The sequence below is a fragment of the Balaenoptera ricei genome, chromosome 11, assembly GCF_028023285.1.
Source record: "Balaenoptera ricei isolate mBalRic1 chromosome 11, mBalRic1.hap2, whole genome shotgun sequence".
Classification (NCBI taxonomy): Eukaryota; Metazoa; Chordata; class Mammalia; order Artiodactyla; family Balaenopteridae; genus Balaenoptera; species Balaenoptera ricei.
The window spans coordinates 21,966,933-21,989,338 of NC_082649.1; the positions used below are offsets into that span (position 1 = coordinate 21,966,933).

General features: G+C 43.9%; 1 protein-coding gene and 3 non-coding genes across 4 annotated transcripts; all 4 read right to left on the bottom strand.

The window, feature by feature from the left end:
- Positions 1-1,866: 1,866 nt before the first annotated feature.
- TRNAT-AGU (transfer RNA threonine (anticodon AGU)) lies at positions 1,867-1,940 on the bottom strand. The gene has a single exon. It is a non-coding gene; the product is annotated as a tRNA-Thr (tRNA).
- A 6,857-nt stretch (positions 1,941-8,797) lies between these two features.
- Positions 8,798-11,857, bottom strand: LOC132374439 (POM121-like protein 2). The gene is given in 4 exon segments (XM_059938104.1): positions 8,798-9,351; positions 9,354-10,205; positions 10,208-10,495; positions 10,498-11,857. Coding segments are annotated over 4 exon segments (3,054 nt in total).
- Positions 11,858-13,738: 1,881 nt separating this feature from the next.
- Positions 13,739-13,810, bottom strand: TRNAM-CAU (transfer RNA methionine (anticodon CAU)). Its single transcript has one exon. It is a non-coding gene; the product is annotated as a tRNA-Met (tRNA).
- Positions 13,811-18,361: 4,551 nt separating this feature from the next.
- Positions 18,362-18,434, bottom strand: TRNAK-UUU (transfer RNA lysine (anticodon UUU)). The gene has a single exon. It is a non-coding gene; the product is annotated as a tRNA-Lys (tRNA).
- Between the last annotated feature and the right edge of the window lie 3,972 nt (positions 18,435-22,406).

Genomic DNA, 22,406 nt, shown 5'->3' on the forward strand with positions numbered 1-22,406 from the left:
GCCCCAGGAGGGAGTGACGAAAGGAGTAGTGTTTGGGAATTCATGGGACCGGACTTTGTGCCGAGTAGGTTGAGGTGGGAGTCGTCAGTCAACTTCTTATCCAGTGTCACTCACACTGCCCTGGAACGCCTGTGCTTCGAGCCATGTCAATCTGTGCAACAGCTGACGTACTAGCCTATACTTTATTTTTCTCCTCACTTCACCTGCCCTTCGTCACTGTATTTGTCCACTTCCCAGCTTTTACCTCAAGGATCAGGAAGGTGCTCGGCAGCAAAACCATGGTCTTTCCTCGAATTCTCTGTGAGAAATTCGTGATAGGACAGCTCTGCATCAGCACGTCTGACAAAGAGCAAAGCTGAAAACTCCTGCTCTCAGCAACTCACACTTGGATTGGTCACAAGGCTGCAGGAAACAGAGAAGAGAGACAGTATTTCCCAGCTAGCAAGATTGGAGTCCGTTTTTTCCCTGATATCGAGTTGGCAGCATAAATGATGATTTATTATTTTCCAATAATTTGATTAGAAGTTTATTGTTAAGCAAGTAATGAGTAGCCCCCAACGTGGCCAATCCTGACCCTACCAGATGTCCTGAAAAAGTATGCAAGCCTGAGGTAGCAAAGGGCACATGCACTGAGTATTATAATAAGTTTGCATGAAATCAGTTAATTACTTTTAAAATTGCCAAATGAAACCACAGAGATAAATGGTCGTTCATTTTCCGGTACAGATGAACTTACTTGCAAGGCAGAAATAGAGACAAAGATGTAGGCAGCAAAGTTATGGATACCAAGGTGGGAAGGGGGAGTGAGATGAATTGGGAGATTGGGATTGACATATATACACGACTATGTATAAAAGACATAACTAATGAGAACCTACCATATAGCACAGGGAACTCTGCTCAATGCTTGTGGTGACCTAAGTGGGAAGGAAATCTGAAAAAGAGGGGATATATGTGTACGTATAACTGATTCACTTTGCTGTACAGCGGAAACAGACACAACATTGTAAAGCAACTACACTCCAGTAAAAATAAACTAAAAACAAAAAAAGAGGAAACGGTTATAACACTACTTGGTTTACACTACTCTAATTTATATTAGAATTTTTTTCTTGTTCTTTTATTTGTTTTGGATTAGATTTGACTAAAGGCAAATGGGTGAAAACAACTCCAGATTAAGTAATGGGTGTGGAAAATAGCTGTAAACATATGAAAGTGCAGAAATTGAAAGCACACCCATTGAAACTAGATCACCAATTCAGTAGCCTTGCCTCACACTGTATGGTCCACGTAACAGTAATGTAGATGTCACTCATCTGGGAGACTGTAGAAATGGTGACTTTCAGGCCCTGTTGCAGATGTAGTAATCTAAAATCCTCACTGTAATGGACCATACCAGGTCATTCATGCGCTCACAAAATTTTGAGAAGCATGGCTCTAAGGCGCTGTTCAATGTGCCAAAAGGTTATCGGGCGCAAAACTGGGGGGATCTGAGGGGAGAGGTTGACCATTCAATGAATCAATCAAGAAAAACGAACGTCTCCGTTGTGTTAAAAGTTCTAGGAGGCAAAAATAATTGAAGAGGTCACACAAAACCGAACTGGCAATGTCTGACACCTGATCTAAAAGGTAAAGGAAAGACCAAGAAGCAATCACTCTAGGCAATTCTAATCTTCATCTCATGATTTCAGGGCAAGTATTCTGGGTTTTTAGCACCTTTCAACGCTCTTGGGAGAGTTGTTGATATTATATTTATTTTGTAAGCAAGGGGACTAATGCTGTCCTCTCTCCTCCCTAGGACTTCAACGCATATCAACTCCAGTTAATTCCAATTTGTACTTGTCATATTTAAAACATTGCCTCCTAAGGCCCCGCTGGGATTCGAACCCAGGATCTCCTGTTTACTAGACAGGCGCTTTCACCAACTAAGCCACAGAGCCAATTACGACACAGTGCTGATTCTGATAGTATTTGAAGTAGATGTCACTTTCCTGTTTCACCAATGCATTTCTCAAGAATTTTTGACGAATGCTAGAGTCTCGGGACTATTTCTCAGAATTTCTATCAAGTTCTTTTACTTTCTCTCGCCTGAAATATGCACAGAAGTTTACATGCTGTGCCAAGACACGAAAAACTTTCTGAGCCTCTGGACCCTTGAAATAGGTAGCCAAACCACTTCACTTCTAGGAGCTTCTTCAACTTCGTTATAGGAGATACTTCTCAGTTTCAAATCTGCAATTGGGAAATGATGGTGCTTATCGGTCTTGAAACATAACATGAACTGGAGCACTTCGAAGGACTTCACCACACCTTTTGCTACTCTTACTGTGAAAAAGCAATATCTTACAAAAGAGAACTGTGCTTTCCAATATTGATATTGGAGCTATGTGGCAGGTAAAGGCATGCAAAAGGAAAAAAGAAGGTAAGAATTCAGCAAATGTATACACGTTAAGAACGATGTTTGACACAGAGATATAGACAATATAAAACTTAGGTAGATATGTCTTACTTAAAAATGTCATAAAGTTCTTAACTGGTCCTAGTTCCTGAAATAAACAATCAATGCATAAATATCAGAGAGTTATCCTCTCCTTTGAGAATGAGAGGCAGTATGGAATGATGCTTGAGAGCACAGACTGTGATGCCAGGCTCCATTGGTTCTTTGTTCCAAACCTGTCATTGTATTTGTGACCTTGAGAAAATAATGTAAAATCTCTATTTCTTGTTTTCATTTACTCAAATTCTTTGGAGAGTGCTGGCAGATAGTGTAGGTTATGACTAGCCTCAATCTATAAGACTTCTACAAGCGTGTTCTATCTAGGCCAGGTACACAACATTGCTTCCTGAGCTGATAGAGAATAGTGTAAGGAAACTGCCTGTATCTCTTGCAATAGCAGGCAATTTGTTTCCTTTTGTTGTTTATTTCAACAGCTATAGCTGCCTTCTGTAAAGGTAGGTCACATTTTCCACTCATTTCTATTTGAAGAACTCCTTTGTTGTAGTCAAATCTGTATGATTTAAAATTTTCTGCCCAGTGCAATACACCTCTCCTATTGTATTTTAAGTGTCAGGTATTATGTGTATTAATGGGAAGACTAAGTTAAATTAGGAACCACCTGCATTTATGCATATCAGAGATGCCTAAAACTTACACACACACACACACACACACACACACACACACACACACACACACAAATCCACCCAGCATTAAACTAATCTATGAAGTCTTTAAGAACAAAAAAGAAGGCGTGATGAATATTACCTGGGAGAAGTCTGAGCTCTGTGAAGAACCCACCAAAGAACATTGAACTGGCCGCTGTTCTTTCTGAAAAACTTGGATTTTATAATGGGACCATGGTGTGATAGATAAACCCAGTTTTGTGGGGCAGGATGTAACAAAGAGAAGTGGTTCAGATGTTTATTGGCCCAAATGGAAATAGTTTAGGGCCAAGATAGGAAAGAAAACACTTTGGGTGTGATTTGAAACTTTGTGAGAGAAACCCACCAAACTTCAAGTTCAACAGAAACCAGATGGCTCCATTTCAGATGTCTTTTACAGGCTAAAGACAAATCTCGTTGGTCTGGTTTGCATTTCAGTGTGCGAATGGGACTCTAGGAGAGTATTTGGCAGGACAAGTATACATCATCTAGCACAGATAACCATATAAATATCTCTGCCATGTCCCTCACCAAAATAAGACAACAATATCACATTCCTTCAGCTTTGAACAACTACTTATCATGGACCTACTGTCAACCAGGCGTTTGCCTCAACACTGATTTCAGTGGTGGCAAAGAGATATGTTCCTTATTGTAATTTTTAAAATTAAATTTTTATTTTGGAATCATTTTAGAAAAGTTGCAAAGACAATACAGAGAATTGCCTTATACCCATTACCTAGTTTCCCTTAATATTAGCTCCTTCCATTACCATGGTACCTTTGTTAAAACTAAGAAACCAACGTGGGTACTTTACTAATAACTAAACTCCTGACTTTGTCTATATCACATCAGTTTTCACACTGATGTCCCTTTTGTTTCCAGGATCCTACATTGTATTCAGCCTCCTCTAGTCTGTGACAGTTTCTCAGTGTTGATGAAGTATTTCTGTAGTATACTTGACTGTTTTCCAATCTGGGTTTGTCTGATATTTTTTACGTGATTGGTTTGGGGTTATAAGTTTTTGTGGGAGACCACAGAGATAAAGTACTGGTCCCATCGCACCATAGCAGATGTTACATGATAGGAGCATAGCTTACCATTGGTGATGCCAACCCTGATCATTTTGAAGGTAGTGTTTGCCATTTTTCTCCCTTGTGAAGTTCCTATTTTTTTTCCTACTTCCTACTCTACTATTTAGAAGTTAGTCACTAAGTGTGGCCCCTATACCGGAAGGGAGGGGATTAAGCTTCATCTCCTGGGGTGGGGGTGGGGGGGGGTGTGTGTGGGGGGGGAGTATTTACTTATATTAGTTGGAATTCTTCTGTAAGGAAAATGTTTCCCTTCTCCTGTATTCATTGATTGATTTATATCAGTATGGACTCGTGAATATGTATTTTATACTTTGGATGATAATCCAAAACCACACTATCTGTTGTTCAAACTGTTCCAGCTTTGGTCATTGGGAGCGCTTTCCCTGTTATAAAGAGACAATTGGCAAAGCTCTTTCTTTCCTACTGTGTTGATATTAATAAATTTTTTTTTCACACATCATATAAAAAAATCGTGTTTCATCTTTCGCTGAACTAGTTAAGACCCAAGTGTGGAAGTGTAGAAAGTGTGGATGGTTTCCCAGTTTATTTTTGGACGAAAATAATCCAATAGGGTCAGTTTCTTTGCAAGAATCAGTTACCCAGAGGAGAAATAATATGCCCAAAGCAGCTCTATTTCCCTTGCTGGTCACTCACTACTATCCTTTCGCCCTGTAGATGGGATTCAAACGAGGACTTCAACCTTGAGGGAAATCAAAGATGTACGTCTAAATCTTTTTAAGTTCTCCGCGCGAGGTTTGTCTCTCACCCTGACGTTAATTGTGACATCGCAGTGGACCTGAGACTGGAAGAACTCTCATCTGTGTTGAAATCTAAGAGGAAAGCCTCGTGGCACAAATTGCCCGGTACGGGGACCGAACCCACGACCTTGGCGTTATTAGCAGCAGGCTCTAACCAACTGAGCTAACCGCTAGTACGCTCCTCTGTAAGCAATTAAATGAAAAGGAAACAAAATGGTTTCTTCAAATTCTCGGGGCGGGGTGCCGGGGGGGCTGGGGGGCCGGAGGGGTGGGGCGAGGGGAGGCGGGGAGGGAGGAGAAGGAGAGGGAACACAAAGAACCGAAACAACCGAAAAGTAACGTTAATTTTTTAAATCTCCACATTCTTCCTATTTCACTCTCCCCCATCTCGGAGTTAGGAAAAAGAAAAAGAGAAAAAAAAAAACATTTGGCCTGATTGAACTCTGCTTCTTGGAGGCCTCCCTCTAACTGACGACTCTGAGCCCCCCCCTAAAGATCAGATTCAAAGTCCCCGAGTGAGGCTTCCTTCCTCCTACCTATTTAAAATAATTTATAAAAATAAATTATTTTTAAAATAATTTTATTTCATACTATCAGAGTCCTTAATCCATCTGGAATTCATTTCTGTTAATTGTATGAGATGAGGCAATTTTCTTTTCTTTGAAGAGTTTAGCTACTTGTACCAACTGCACTTGAAAAGTTCATTAGCTTCCTGCCGTTCTAAAACGACGAATTTAGCCCTGTTTCTCATATTCTATACCCTCCCCGTAAGGGATCTCACCTTTTCCGAAGGTTTCGATATTATTCTAAGGTACATTGACAATGCTCCAATCTTCCCCTAGCCCTCACCAGACACTCCATACATTCATTTGCTCTAACCAAAAACCTTTGCTTTATCCCGGATTCCTCTCTTCATCTCACACCTCACAACCCCTTTAAGAGCAAATCGATTAAATATATATATAAATCTGACCACTTCTCACCACTTGCATTGTAAGCGTCCTCGGCTGGGCCACCATTGAATCCCACCTGGATTCCTGCAGAACCCTCCTCCCAGTCTCCCCGCTTTCACTCCTCTACCGTCCCATCTCAGCCAGCAGCCAGAACAATCCTAAAAATGAGTCAAGTCATGTCATCTATTTGTCCCAAAGCCTCTACTTGTTCCACATCTCACTCTTGGGGACTTCCACCAGGTTTTCTCTTTGCCTGGAATCCTCTTCCCTCATACTCTGGCATGGCTAAGTCTGTCAGTGAATTCAAGTCTTTGCTCAGATGTCAACCTCTCATAAGAGCTCAGATGAAACTGTAGCGCCATCTTAATCCACCTACCCTGCTCTATATTTTTGCCATGCCGGTTACAATCTCTTTCACATGGTAGTTATTTCCTATTATGTTTATTGTTTATTTTTTAATCACACCCCCTACTAGAACATAAACTCCACAAGAACAGGAATTTTATCTGTCACTGAGAACATCCCAAATATTAGAAGAGTGCCTAGTAACCAGCATCAGACGCCCAGTATTTTTTGAGTGAATGAATGATTGAATGTGACAAATATTTCCTTCATATTCCTTGGTCATTTCACACTCAGTCTATACAAAATTCCATGTATTCTGCCAAAATTACATTTTCCATCCTCCAAGTCAGATGGCTAAGGGTCGGTCTTCTCCAACTCCCCCTTACCCTTATTCTGCCCATCTCCTCTGCCCACACGGTGCAATCTGTCACCAAGTCCTGCTTCTTAATCCCTCCTCTCTCTACTGCCTCCCCACGCCCACTCTTAACTACCTGGTTAACAATCCCTGTTAACCAGGTAATTAATTACCTAGTTGGAATGTATTGTATCTTTCATCTTTGTTGGTGTCTCCGCAGTCTCCCACACATTTCCAAGCCTCCAGCCTGTCCCCATTTGACTCCTCCCTCACATGACAGCCAGAGCAATCTAAACCCAAGCTTGTCTCTTTCCTACTTAAAATCTTTCCATGACTCTCCGTTGCATTTGGAATCCTGTGCACACTGCACGATATGGTTTATAAGCGTATCCATAATCTGCCCCTTCTTCTCCCAAACCATGTCTGACTCCTTGAAAGTTATCCAGATAGATGCGTTCTGTCTTCCAGACCCTCCTTTGCACGTGTTTTGTCTTTGGCCTGAAATACCCTTCTCCAGTTGCTAGAACTGGAGAACACACACCGTAAAACAGAATTCAAGTTTCAAGACTTAGATAAGAAAGGACCTTCTGCCCTGCTTCCATTCCCTTAGTACCTGTCGCTTGTTATGGAATCACTGGCTTACTTACCAGTCTCCCCACTAAATTGTAATCTCCAAAGCAGAAGTTTTCCTTCACCTCTGAATGTCTGGTGCCAAGCACGATACAAGGTATATAGACATCACCGTATAAATGTTAAATTATCATGTAAAGAGCTGTAGAAATTGTCTAATACTTGTCCTCTTGCCCCCCTCTGTAAGATGGCAATCTTGGGTTGTGGGATGCCTTTCAAAGTAGAAACAGCGTGGATATTTAGAGTCGTATATACCTGGGTTAGAGGTCTGACTTTGGTGATTTGCTGTAGTGAGGGAGAAGCGAACACAGACTTTGGAGCCAATAGGGTTGAAATCCCAAATCTGACCTTTTCTAACTGGTTGACCTTGGGCAAGTTTCTTAATATCTTTCTGCCTCTGAATAGATATGAGTTTTATAGCAATTCCTGTATCATAAACTCATTTCAACAATTTATTTTTATTTTATCAACCAACTTAAGATTGCTTATTTTTCCAATGAGGTCTCTTCCAATGTATCCATAAAACAGGAGACAGATGTATTCAGGGAGTCATTCTTGCCTTTTCTTTTTTTCCATCAGGATGACATGTGCTAAGGAATATATCGTAGCTACTCAAAGACCTCCCATTGGTTACAGTACAGAGGTCAGCTTAGGTATCTGCTCTTCCTCCCTTTCTCCCTTTGTTCTCAGGCCCAAGAGTTTTCCTGCCCTACCCACCCTCTCTGGGAGAGATGTGAGGTAGAGGGTGATTTTATAAGGTACACATTAAAAGAAAAGTAGAAGCTTTGGTTCCTTAATTGAGCATTTCTCACTCGTAATTATGGAGGAATTATGACCTATGGTGTAAGGAAAAGAAGCAAGGTTGCACCACTCTCTTTTTTCCCCCCCTGGCCCTCCCACGGATGCTCTCATGGGTAGGCCATTGATCCTCAAGGAAAAGTTGGCTTCAAGGTCAAATTGCATTAAAAGCTTCTCCAAAATAAATAAATTAAATTAAAAAAAATCTTCCCCAAGAACCAACTGAGGAGCAAAATGGCAAGAAATGAGGAATTGGCCTCCCTAGGGGACCAGATAAAGGAACCACTTCTTTGAGCCAAATAAAAGCAGGCTAAGATTTAGAGAGAAGCTATTCCTCCTCCCGAAGATGCAAGAGAATATGGGTTGTACTTTTTGCCTCCCTGGCACGTCTGTTCCCAGAGAAAAAAGCAGGAGGCAGTGTCCTGACTGAGCTCACCCTTGACACAGAAAGGAGTGGGTAGGGAGGGGAAGGCAAGTCTCCGTTCAATTCCAAAGCTATGGTTCCACTCATTTTCATTCTGCTATCACCACTAGATACTTTAGTCCTTCATTTTCCTCTAGAATGTAGGTTAGGACCACAAGGTGAATGTGTAAAGCTCTCACCTTAGATCTGGGGTATTTTTGCTGTAGAAAATTAGAAGTGACTGAGGCACTTCACTATGCTGAGGTCCAAATCAGAGTACGAATGGCAAGGAACACAAGTTATTTCTTGTGGGCATGAGGCCTTCGGGAATGCCCTTGCTCCCTATTCTTTGGGGATTTTGATTTTGCACCAATGGAAAATGAAGGGGCTGACAGTCTGAAAGATCTTCTCCCAACAGAGCCCTGGGGCGGTGGAGCGGGCATCCCAAAGCCAAGGCTGCTGCCTGCCTTAACTGATCCAGTGACCGGGGTGCTCTGAGCAAAGGGGGTCATGGAGGGGTCCCCAAACATAGTTTTTCTTGCAGAAATGCTGGCCTTCCCCAAGGCAAAATGTGTGCCCTGGCTGGTCCGGCTCTGGTTGTTTGGGCCGCAGCCTGTTCCCAAGGGTGTGATGCTGCTAGTGGTCCCACTTGGCTCTGCTCCAGTGCTGAATGCTCCAGGGTTGGAGCTCATGTCTGGGGCAGTGACGCCCATCCCAGTCTCCTCACAGTCTATAGGGGTCACTAATCCCCCAAAGTCAAAAGGTCGTGGGGCTGTACTGCCAAACACTGAGCCACAAGCCCCACTCCGGTGGGTTGGGGTGACAACTCCCAAACCGTTCGTATTAGCTTGACTGGAGTGCTGCCAAAGGCCGGCCAGAAGCTGGCAGGGATGTGAAAGGTGGAGGCTGATGGTGCCAAACCCCCAAAGGCTGACTGCGTGGCACCGCTGAAGGATGGCTGGGCTGGAGTCGGTGTTGGGATTCAGGAGGCCACTGGTGAGCTTCCAAAAATGAAAGAGCTACTGAAGCTTGGGCCAAGGGCTGGTTGGGGGACTTCTTGCTTCTGCACATATGCAGCCCCAAACGCAGGTTGGGGAGTGGCTCCCAGGGATAGTGGGAAAGGTGGCCTTGAGCTTGACTCCAAGGGAATTGTGAATGCTGCGGTCGAACTGGAGATCCTGGATGACAATGCAGGCTGGTTGGTGGTTACTAGGGCTGAAGTTGCCAGAGGGCTACCCACAGCGCTACAATGGGCAGTGCTCCTGGTAGGGGATATCTGGACAGCACTGGGAAGAACCTGGCTAAAGATGGTGACTGTGTGCACAGTAGGAACGGTTGGACGCTGGCATAGTGGGAAAGTGAAGCCTGCAGCTGGGGAGAAGCTGGCCCTGAAGGCACAGGCAGCCCCGAGAGGGAAAGGGGGGCAAGTGGAAGGGATGGAGCAAGTGTTGCCCATGGTACTGGTAACATTCACTACACCAAAATCCAAAGGTGGCTTAAAAGAGCCTTTGCATGTGCTGGCTGGGGTGGTGGACACGACTACAGAGGTAGCCTTGACCAGGCCATGGAAGAGACGGGTAGAAGCAGGAGTAGGTGGAGGAGAGGTCTGCTTGAAAGAGAAAGGAGCTCTCACGGGCATAGTTTTAAGTGGTCTTAGGCTGCCAAAGATAGCCTTGAAGGTGGGAGTTGAGATACCCGGAGGTGTAAGATGCTGTAAGATGCTGCAGCTGTGCTTGAAATTCTGGAATATGAGGAGCCTCCTATCTCACTATTGGCTGGGAGCCCCATAATGGGTTTTGACAAGCGGTCAGCAGAAGTTGCAACAGGAGGTGCAGATGCAGGAAGATGGGGACCTGGGCTGCTCATCAATCCAAACAAAGTGCTTTGCATAGTGGGTGCTGCAGGGATAATGGCAGGTGAGTCTCGGGGTATGGCAGCCTGAGAGGTTGAAGGTGGCCACGTGGTGTCAGTGACTGGTGATGTGGGAAAACAAGGGTCAGAAGGATGAAAGTAGTTGTGGGTTTTGAGTCTGAAGAGGTGCCTGAAAGGGGCTCTGACTGTGAGCACCCACGTGGGGCCAGCAGGCTCGCTGTCTTCAGAGGCGAGTGGGCCACACTGATTGCCTCTCCGGTAGGTTGTGGGAAGGCCAGTGGACTTGGAGACTTCTGCATTTTATGTAAGCTTTCCAGCGGAGGAGCAGCGCCCTGGGACAGGGAAGGCTGAAGAGCAGACCAAGTGTCAGGGACAGAGTCTGTGGTGACCTCAGTCGTATCCTCGCTGGCTTTGTTGCTCCGTTGGAGTCCAGCTTTCTTCCCTAAGGCCAGGTCTTCAGGAACTGCATAACCAAGCTGAGGAGGTGGAGTCAGGGACAGCAGGCTGCCAGGGCTTGATAGAAGCAGGGGAATCTGATTTTGCTACCCAGAGCTGCCAGATGTTTCTCGGGACTCATCTGATACCGGTGGGACTGGAGAGTGAGACGGATGGCCATGTTCTTTCCTTGTTATTGGCCACTCTGGTATCTGGAGTGATGTACTGGGAATACTTCTCTTCCAAGGCTCAGAGAAATCTCTAGAAGAGCTGTAAGAGCTTGTAATAGCATTTCTTTGGGAGCTAAGGGGGCCACCTGTGTGTGTGCCGGCCAAGGAGTCCATGGAGGAGCAGCTGGGCCTGTTATTCAAGCTGTGATCCGAGCCCCAGCAGTCGAGGCTTCTCTGCAGAGGCCCAGGCCTGGGCACAAAAGAAGCGAGGACTCCATTTTTCGTCAGAGGCTTAAACGCAGATGGTCTGGTCTCTGGAATCCTTCTCCTACTGTCCAAGCTCTCATGGAACAGTCGTTCTTCCCACCTCACTTTCCCCTTCTTGCGCTCTCTGAGGGCCCTCAGCACTGTCTCCTTCGCACATGGGTCTGGGGGCTTCTCAGAAGGTGAGAACCCTGCAGAGTTCGTTTCCTCTGCTGGGGCAGTGGAGGGGGGCGCTGTCCGCTCACGAGGAGCGAGCCTGATGGTCACCGGGCTCCAGATTGCCCTGGGGTGCCGAAGAGACCAGATACTCCGCTTGAAGTAACTTTCCCACCCGTCTGAGGGAAGAGGCCCCATGATGGAGCTCCGGGACCTGTTCATGGGAAAGCGCCTCCAAGCCTCGTTGACCACCCACGCGTTGGGACTGGTAGGATCCCCGTTCGGCGGCCTCCTCGCAGGTCTGTGCCGAGGGGCAGGGTGGGCACGATGGACGTGCTGAACCCGGGGGACCTGATGAAGGGGCTGAGCTGGCCGGCCGTTCAAGGGCCTCTCCGACAAGTCTGTGCGCCCCTCTGCTGGGGATGACGGCGAGAGTCCCAGCTTGCCCACGTAAGTGCCCATGTGGAGCAGTGAGGCGGAGTCGGTGACTCTGACTTCGGGTTTGGGCTCCCGAGGTTTCTGACGCCTGCTGACTCAGCCGCAGTCGAAGTGTTCCGGTGACGGTTGGGATCCCTGCGCGAGGAGAGTGAAAGGGTCTCGGGGCGCTCCTCACCCTCCAGGCCCTGCATCCGAAAGTGAGCGGCCGGTGGAAACAGAGGACACGCGGGACCGCGGCAGCCCCCGTAGCCTGCTCTGCTAGTTTGAGGCCTAAGCTGGCCGCTCTGGCCTCTTTTCTCTCCTCTCCGGGTTGCAGCGCGCGGCACGAGGAGAGGGATTGGAGAGGAAGCGCGCGGCCGGAGTCCCAGAGCTAGAGTCGAGCAGGCGCCGGGTCTCCAGACTCCGGCTCCCGGCCCCGGCACCGCTCCGTCCGTCCGCCCGCCCGCCCGTCCCCCGGAGTCGGAGTAGGGAGGGCAGTCCGAGGCCCTCAGCGTGAGTCGGTGGAGGTTGGGGGCGGGGGGCGGGGCGCTGGCGGGAGCGCGGGACCGGAGACCCGGGCGCGTGGACCTGGGCAGCCCAGACGGCGTTCGTGGCGCCAGCAGCGGGGAATAACGGAGGCCGGGTTTGCTGCTTGGGGATTCCCGCCCTTCTTCCTTTCCTTTGCCCTTTCCTTTCTGCAGCCAGTAGGTGCCAGTCATTTGCCTCCGGGATGACAAGCTCCGGACGCAGCCACCATCCAGGGTCGCCTCCCCGAGGCTGACTGTGTGTCGCCCTCCGATTGTTCGCACTTTGAGTATGCAGGTACGGTGGCACCGTGGCGGGGTCTCGAGGCTCCGGAGGGGGCCAAAGGGATTTCTTGTCTGCCGACCGAGAACCTGAGCGCCTCCGCAGGCACCCGGCTTTGTCCCTCGCTCAGCAACCCCCCCGCCCCCCCGCCCCGGCCACCCTCTCCAATGGCGATCCTCAGCTAGCCCAGTGGGGTCGGAGCGCCAGGAGGGGAGCAAAGAAGTGGGAGATTTAATCTGCGGCTGAATATTCAGGCTAAGCCAGAGTGAACTAGGGCACTAACATTCTGAGAAATTCAAAAACGAATAACGTTTTAAGATTTCTAATACCATTCCTTCCAATAACGATAAAAATGGCACGGATTGAATACGATTCTTTCAAGAAAGGTCATTTTAAGGTTGTTAAGTTAAGGAACTCGGAGAACGAGTTCCATTCAAAACCCACACTGTCCAAAAATGGGTCCAGACATCTCCCACTTCATCGATCTCTTTCTCCTTGAATTTGTATTTCCACAGAATTTTACGCCAATATAATGTATGTTTACGCTTAAAGTCTTTATTCGATCGTTCTACTATACTAGTCTGCACCAAATAGAGGTACAGACACTGAAATCTGAAATTTTGATATGTGACGGAACCACAAATCTGTTATAATTAATTCTTTTGGTTTCATTTATATTTGCATTTACTAATAGAATGCAATCAATCAGAACATCGTAATTAGATAATAAATTTGAAAGGCCCTTTACTGGAAGTTGTAACAGAAGTAAATATGGAATGCATCACCTCTTTCTCCAAGAGGTCGCATACAATATATTGATATAAGACCACCTCCACTGAAGGAATATTTCCATTGCTCCTCTACTGGACACCAGGGATGGAAGGAATTTTACAATTCGGGGCAGTGTGTCCCTTCAGATAGGTAGAAGAGTTTTGGAACTGCCTAGTGAGAGAATGGTGGGATTTCAAAGTAAGGTGGGAAGCAAGAAGCCAAACTAGCGGATTCTCAAACTCGTGGATGTCAACTGGTTGAACATGGAAGAGGTAGAAATTGATTCGGTTTTTGTGCGTGCTTGTAGCCTAGTTGGAGTAAAGTTGAGCAAGGGACGGAAAAGCTCTGTAGCAGAGGATGGTTTCGATCCATCGACCTCTGGGTTATGGGCCCAGCACGCTTCCGCTGCGCCACTCTGCTTCACCTTGGAAGAGTGCCACTGTTCTTCCCTTCGATGATTATGTCACCGTTTCTGCGCTGAACATTTTTTTCGATTTCCTTTCTTTCTGATGGTTTTCGTCGCCCCTCTCTCTCGAGGCACGTAAGAGATCAGCTCTTCCGCAACCAGATGACCTCGGGTCATCACCTTCGGGTCTGCAATTTTCCAGCCTGCCCAAGAGTGCCCAAGCTCGTCATTGAACCCCCTCGCCAGCACCCCTCCCCACTCCCTGGAGCCGCTAGCCTCTCGGAGCGGAGGAAGAGCCCGCGGAGCAAAACTCTGGGTGGACCCTTCTCGGGGAGAAGAGCGGAAGTCGTGGAGCCAACTCTGCTGCCGCCGGAAAGGAAACGTGTTAACCATCTCCTCTGTTACCTGTCGAAAAATCTTAGATAACACTTTGAGTAAAAGAGAGGCATTTTGTTTGCTGGCAAGGGCGCAAGATTTTCAGGACGGTGTGCCTGAAATAGAGTTAACCCAATTTGTTTCTCAACTTATTACACGGGGGTCACAATTCCGATTGTATCTCGTTTGGGGCCGTTTGGACTAAACAAATTTTTTAAAAGATAGGACCTTCCTTTTCTCGAGGCTTATATTAGAGAGCAGAGCCTTTGGGAAGTTCCTGGACACAGCTCTCGTTTGCAGCTGCCTCTGCGATGACGCTAGAAGGGGCCGGTCTGGAAGGTTGTAAATCTTTTCTCTTTAGTACTGGAAGCTTTTGGAGAGTGAGCGTAAAGTGTTCCTTCAGTCACATGGCTAGGCCGAGGCTTGTATGCTAGTGTGTTTTTGTTTGTTTGTTTTTTCTCCTTGTACTCCATGTCCCCGTCCACAATAAAACTTAAGGAGCGATGGTGGAGTGGCGAGCTTAGCAGCTCGCACCAGCAGAGTACCCTCCTCGGGTCTGCAGCCACGCGCACTGCCCTACCTGAGCCCAGCTATGCAGCTACCCCAGCCAAGGAAAGCGAAACTCCATTATTCCTTTGGGGCTCTTAACCCCGACCCCCCACCCCGAGATCTTTGTCATCTCAGGGAGATGCTGCCATCTTCAAATTGTACCCTCTCAAGAAAGTCTTTTTTCAAAACTTTTCTGACTGCAACTCAGTGTCGAAATACATTTTAAGTCACAACTCAATATAATATGCAAACAAATGTATGTATATATATATATATATATATATATACATTTATACATATGAGAGAGAGATTTATATATATAAATGAGAAAGATAACTATCTGAATCTATCAATCAATAATCTATACCAATATCGATATAGCTATAGATAGATGATAGATATTTGGAGAGTCACAGAGGCCAAACTCTACCAAACAGTATTTTACTGCATGGGTTTATTCTGATGTTTCCTATTTCTATTCCTATATCTTCTATTTCATTTATTAAAATACCATTCATGACCTTTTTTTACATTGATTTTACACCCATTCACTTCTGAGTGATTTCAAAAACACTGTCACTTATATAATGGTATTCGAAATGTCTCTTCCTTTTAGAGTCAGATAAGGAAGACGTGAAAGACAGTGACCGTTCCACAGTGGTCAAAGAATTAAGGAAATGGTTCTAATGCCACCAGCATTTTTTTGGTATCAAACAGGACACAGTGTTAACTCTCCCAGAGACTACACTCCACATGCCCCTATCTGTGATTATTCCTGCAGTTAGTGAAGGGAAATCACACTTATTCTAAACAGTCCTCTCTGATTCGGGTTTTTTTTTTTTTTTTTTTTTTTTCCACCTCTATTTCACAGTTGTGATGTGGCTTCTTTTTCTCCTCTTCTGCTGAAGGATTCTTGCCTGTGTGACTAAGTAGGTATCTGCCCTCACCTCTTAGAGAATATTTTGCTTTTATTCCTCTATTTTACCATGTCCAACATATTGTTCTGATGCTGTTCCCTCTGTGTAGAGAATTCTTACCTCAGATATATATAAGATTTACTCCCTGGCCTCCTTCAAGCTTTTGTTCAAATGTTGGGATCAATGGATCCAAAGGTTTTGGACAAATGCGGTCTGCCCTCCATTTTCCGTGACTACTTCAAACGATTTGTCTATTAAGTTCCCCTAACATTTCTTCTAGGATGAATAATTCTCACCTTCCTTTGCTGTGTTGTCACAGTACACTGGTTGCAGTGTTACCCCATTCATTCAACATTTACTCTTGCTAGCTGTGGTTTATGGCTCTCTACAATCAGTTAGATGTTTGTATACTGGAAATTTCAACCTTAAAGTATTTGAGATCATTTGAGATACCTGGAGACATGACTCACCACACTTCAGCCCCACACCGAGAAGAAAAAAAAAAAAAAAAAAAAAAAAGAGGGTAAAAAACCTTCCTTCAATCTTTTAATAATATTTTAAAATAAGAAATTCCTGTTGTTGATGTCTGAGGGTGATGACATCTACTGGATGAGTTGATCTGTCCAGCTAATTGTTCAGTGGCTGTTCTGAAGTAGATTTTATCTGGTAGGTATTAATAAATGATAAAAGATCCTCAACATTGTGACAATTCCCACAAGTCAATCCACATGCATTTCTCCACACCTGTGGTCTCTAATCTTCAAAGCTTACTCTTTTCAGATTCCTGATCTTCCAGCCAACCATTCCCTTTTGCCTAGGATTCCATATACAGCTTTATCTTAGGCCACTTCTCTCTCCATGTAAAGAGGAACATCAAATGAACCATCTAAAGCTCTAACCACTGGGAGGATTTCTTTTCACCACTATCTTGCAGGGTTACTTCTGAGTGGGAGATTGTGTCACAGCAGTTCATTTAAAGCTCACAGCACCATACAGAACTCACCTATCTATGAACCAAGTGATTTGATTACCAAGGGCTCTTCTACCTAATTCCCCACATAATGGTTCTTAACTTCTCTGATATGTCAGACTGGACATTTCCACGGACATTTCATTAGTCAAACCAAGTCACATGGCCAAGTTCATGAGGAAGAGGAAGTGTTTATATTATATAATAAATATATTATTTCAATGAAATAATCATAAATAATTATAAATTCACATGAAGTAATTATACTTATAAATTCACATGAAGTTGCAAAGATAATGTATCAAGGTGGCATGTATCAATAGTTCATTTTTTTTACTTTTGAGTAGTAATCCATAGTATAGATGGACCACAGCTTGTTTAACCTATTCACCTATTAAGGAACATTTTCGTTGTTTTCAGGTTTGAACTATTACAAATAAAGCTCCTATAAATAATAATGCACAGGGTTTTGTGTGGATATAAGTTTTCTTTGTTCTGGGATAAATGCCTAGGAGTGGAATTGCTGAGTTGTATGGTAAGTGTGTGTTTAGTTCTTTAAGAAACTGACAAACTACTTTTCAGAGTGGCTACACCATTCTACATTCCTATGAGCAATGTATAACAGATCCAGTTTCTCTGTATTCTTACCAACCTTTGGCAGTTGTTACCATTTGTTATTTTATCTCTTACAATAGGTGTGTAATGATATCTCACCATGGTCTTAATATATATTTCCTAAATGACTAGTGATATTGAACATCTTTTCATGTGCTTATTTCCCATTTGTATATCCTCTTTGGTGAAATATCTTTTCATGTTTCTTGCCCATTTTTGAATTGGATTGAGTGTTGTTAATGTGGAGTTTTGAGAGGTCTTTGTATATTCTAGATACATCTTAGCCAGATATGTGATTTGCAAATATTTTCTCCCAGTCTGTAGCTTGCTTTTTTTATTTTCTTCACAGAGTCCTTTGCAGAGCAAAAGTTTTTAATTTTGATGAAATCCAGTTAGTCAAATTTGTCTTTTATGGAATGTGTGTTTGGTGTTATGTCTAGGAATTCTCCACCAAGCCCCAGGTCCCCCAAATTTTCTCATATTTTTTCTAAAAGTTTTAGAGTTTTATATTAAATCTATGAACCATTTTCAGTTACTTTTTAAATAAAGTGTGAGGTTTAGGCTGCAGTTGGCTTCTTTTGCCTATGGATTGCTCCACCCCAATCTTGTGAAAAGACTTTTCTTCCTCTACTGCATTGCTTCTGCACTTCTGTAAAAAATAATTTAGATGTACTTGCATGTGGTGCTTTCTGGATTCTCTATACTCTTTCATCGACATATATCTCTCCCTCTGCCAAAAATGTACACTCTTTTTTACTGTGGCTGTATAATAAGTCTTGAAATAATAAGAATGTTTTCTTCCACTTTATTCCTGTTTCTCAGAATCATTCTAGTTATTCTAACTCATTTGTCTTCCTATATAAATAAAACACCCTAGTCTAGAGTGATAGCTTTCTTATATTTCATGGGCTGTAAGGGCTTTGTACTGTGTTCCTCAGGAAGTCTCTATTATTAAAAACTGCTAAAATAATCTTTTGTTTGGAACAGAATATCAAATCTTAACCACTAGCTAAGGCTGAAGGTAACTGACTCCTTGGTGTTTTCTCACTGTAGGTAGGTAAAAGTCATCAAAGTTTAACCCACATTTTTTTGGGAGAAAATCTTAAGTACCATTGGCCCATGGAAACACAGGTCTATAGCACCTGGACAGGGACTTGAACCCTGGACCCTCAGATTAAAAGTCTGATGCTCTACCAACTGAGCTACCCAGGCTCTGAATGCATGTGTTTATTCGGCCTCCTTTGTACAGTTCAATTGTTTTGGGGGCATTCTTAACCCCCAACAGAATTTTGATAAATTCGATATTCCCCCTCACATTTTTTTTCAGTGGACATGTAACATTTTTCTTCATAAGGTTCAATTTTTCTGAAGGATAGAGTAACTTATATCAAAGGAATCTTAAAACTATAGTAATTTAATACATACCAACATCTCTTGAGAAAGAGAGAGAAGAGAAAGCCCTTGTTAAACTTCTGTGAAAGATTTTCCTTTGATCTTTTATTTCCTTGAATTCGTTATTGCTATCCCGTGTCTCTCATAGAATTTTATTCCAATACAACATCTTTATATATTTAGTATCTTCTTGATTTTCCTACCATGCTTCTCTGTACCAAATACAGGTATAAACATTGAAGTCTGTTGTTTTTCTTTTGAACCCAAATCTGTATTAAAAATACTTCTTGTGGATTGTGCTAAATCTGCATCTACTTGCACATAATTAATCAAAGCATAATAAACAGATAATAATTTAAAGACCCTTTAATGGAAGACGTAATGGAAATAAATGTGGAATTTGTCCTCCTCCCTCCTCCATGAAATCGTGTACAAGACTACGTCTACTGAAGGATTCAGTTCTTCCCATTGTTCCCGTGATGGGAATCCGAGAGGAGAGCATATTTACACCCCGGGGCACTGTGCCACAGCCAAATGAGTCTTAATTTATCAGAAATGTCTTAATTTATCAAGCAGAAGGGCGAGATTTTTCCATGAAAGGTGAGAACGTGGGACTTACGTGCCACACTTCTATGGCAGGCTGATCCTCTGAGAGGTGACTTTTGAAAGGTAAATACCCTAGGAAAGGTGAAATATGTAAGATCTAGAAGTAGATTTAGTTCAACTGTTTGAATACAGCTTAACGATGGAGTTGCTAAAAAACTTGCAGCCAAGGTTGGTTCCGATGCATCGATCTCTGTGTTTCCTGTCCAACACACTTCAGCTGGTCCACTCTGCTTATAAACGGATGTTCCCTCGTCGATATTCAACTCCGTTATCACTACTGGGTTTTCAAACACAAGAATGGCTTCTTTTCTTTCCTTCTTTCCCCCGTCTTTTTCTTTCTCCCCCCTAGCTCAGCTCACTGCTCCCTTTACTCGGCCTCTTTTCGGTCCCCTTGAGAACCACAGGGTTCCAGCAGCGCTCCCAGGCCTGCTCGTTTCCAATCTGCCAAATATTCAGACTCTGAACCCACTTCTTCAGAAGCTTTTATCTGGGCTCACAGGAGGATCTGCAGGGGGAACCGAGGAGGGGGCGGCGGGGCAAAGCCTTGAGGAAACCCTCGCTTGAGAAGAACCTATCAAAAATCTCAAGAGGTTTTTCTTTGCCTGCAAAGGAGCCAGATTTTCAGAATTCCATTTCCGATTGGATAACGTTTGGATCCGTTCTGACAGGGGACAAGAGTTCCTGTGTCTGAAAACAGGATTTTCGTTTTCGGAGTTGGTCTCGGAATAGAGCTTTTGGAAGCCTCTGCACACCAAGGCTCCTGTTGTTCGCGGCTGCCTCTGCGTGCTACCTTCCAGAAATTGCACTGCTAGATGCCGAATAAGAACTTCACTCCACACAGAAGTAACTAGAAGCCACAAAAATATTGCTCACCAAATCCAAATGTTAAATCTCTCCAATTTAACTTCCCTCCAAACGTCTATAGTCCTTCCTCCAGCAGGAGGGTGAATGTGACAGAGAAGTTGGAGTGGAAAGGGGCAGGGGAATTCCCGACTGTTTCGTGTTCTCTCTTGCTTTTGGACGTCGAGGTTGCATTTCCCCTGGAATTCCTTCTCCTTTTCCCATTTGCCAGTTCCTACTTGTCCTTTGGATCTCAATTGAGACATTACCCACTACCTCTTCCCCGAAGCTTTTGCTGACTCCTCAAGACTGGTTTAGAAACTCCTAGAATACACCCAGGATTCCTGAAGTTATTTCAATCTTATTAATAGTCCTATTTACATGTTATAACTATCTCTTGTATGAATCTTACATTTGCACGCTCAGGGCTCAGTCCTTAAATACCACGTATATGCAAATGTCTTTCCATCTTGGACTGCTCCTTCAAACTCCAAATTCACATATGCAGCTGCCTTCTCGGCAAGTATTTTATACTTAACATTGCCAAAGACTGAATTACTAATCTTCCCCCCAAACTTTCTCCTCCCCAATCTTCCCCCATCTCAGTAAACAACTACTCCATCTGTGCAGTTATCTGTGAGTCTTTGCTTTTGCTCAGATCTTACATCTCATCTATCAGCTCCACCTTCAAAATATATCCATAATTCAACCAGTTTTTACTATTTCCTTTGCTGTCATACTAGAAGGCCTTTCAATCTCTCACCTAATTTAAATTTTTTTTTATTTTATATTAGAGTACAGTTGATTTTTAATGTGTTAGTTTCAGGTATACAGCAAAGTGGTTCAGTTACACATATACATATATCTATTCTTCTTTCAGATTCTTTTCCCACATAGGTTATTACAGAGTATTGAGTAGAGATCCCTGTGCTATACAGTAGGTCCTTGTTGAATATTTATTTTATATATAGTAGCGTGTATATGTTAATCCCAACCTCCTCCCCTCTCCTTTTTTTTCCTTTGACACAATTTTACATTAATTTTTGTTTCCTTTCTACAAAACCATTTTAAAGGCGTTTTACTGATTGAGCACCTCAGGTTTTATGTGAAGTTGCTCCTGTTGTAAGTAAAGAGGGAGTTCGTTACTCTGGAAATTTGCTTCTGTCTTTTCCTCCAGGCCAGTTCTACCTGGCAACAAGATACAATTTGAGGTGAAGTCCAAACAGTCCTCATTTCACTTAAAAAAGAAAATAATCTTAGCCTGCCCTGTGGCCAGTAGTGGTTGTGACCACAGCTGGCCATTGAGAACATTTCCAGTATGTAGATCCTCCGGCGTTTCTCGGGTCCATCACCTCAACTTTTACAATAGGCCCGTCACTGGTCCCCCAGTTTCTAGTAACCTTGCCCCTTTCCCATCTATTCTAAACACAGAAGTAGTGCAAAATTCCCCAAGGGTTTGAAACTCTCCAAGAGTTTCCCTCCTGTTCAGTAAAGAAACCAAAGTGCTTCTAGTGGCCTGCAAGAGCCCTCCCCTCCTCCCCTCCACCCTCCTTTCTAGTTCCTTGCTCTTCCTCAGACAAGTCAGACATACTCCTGCCTCAATCCTTTGCACAGTCTGCTTCCTCTGCCTGGAAACACCCTTTCCCAAACACGTGCCTACCTCATTTCCTCATATCCTTCAGGTCCGCTCAGATATCACTTTCTCAGTGCAGGCTTACCTGTTCAACATATTTAAAATAACAAGACAATAAAAAGAAAAAAGAAGCCATCCCTATTATCTTTTTGCTATATTTTTTCATTCATACTTATCACCATCTACTGCACTATACATTTTACTTATTCATTGGTCTGCACTTCCCATTACAATGCAAACTCCATGAGGATAGAGTTTTGCCCATTTTGTTCACAGATTTAGTCCCAGTATCTCGAGGAGTACATGTTAAATAGCAGCTACTCATTAACAATTTGTTGCATACATGTTGAATGAATGGTCTACCAGGGTACAATAAATGAGTTTTTCCACAGGTGGATGTACAAGCAAATTTCAAGTGTTTAACCCTGAAAGCGGACAGGAATGGTCTGTTCATAGATAAAGGTTCTGAATTCCATTTATATAGCTCCCTGTTGTGGGTGTGTGTACAAACCTGACTGAGTTGCTAACCGTGGGTCTTCTGTTTAATTATGTGACCCACCGTTGCTAGTCAGTGCTTGTGCAAGGACTTAAAGCTTGACCCTGCTGTTAGGACTAAGCACCTAAGACTTCTAATCCCATCTGGAGAGGTGCAGATGTTCATCTGTGTAATCACTAGTTGTTCCACTTTCCAGGCCTTCAACTGTCCAGGAATA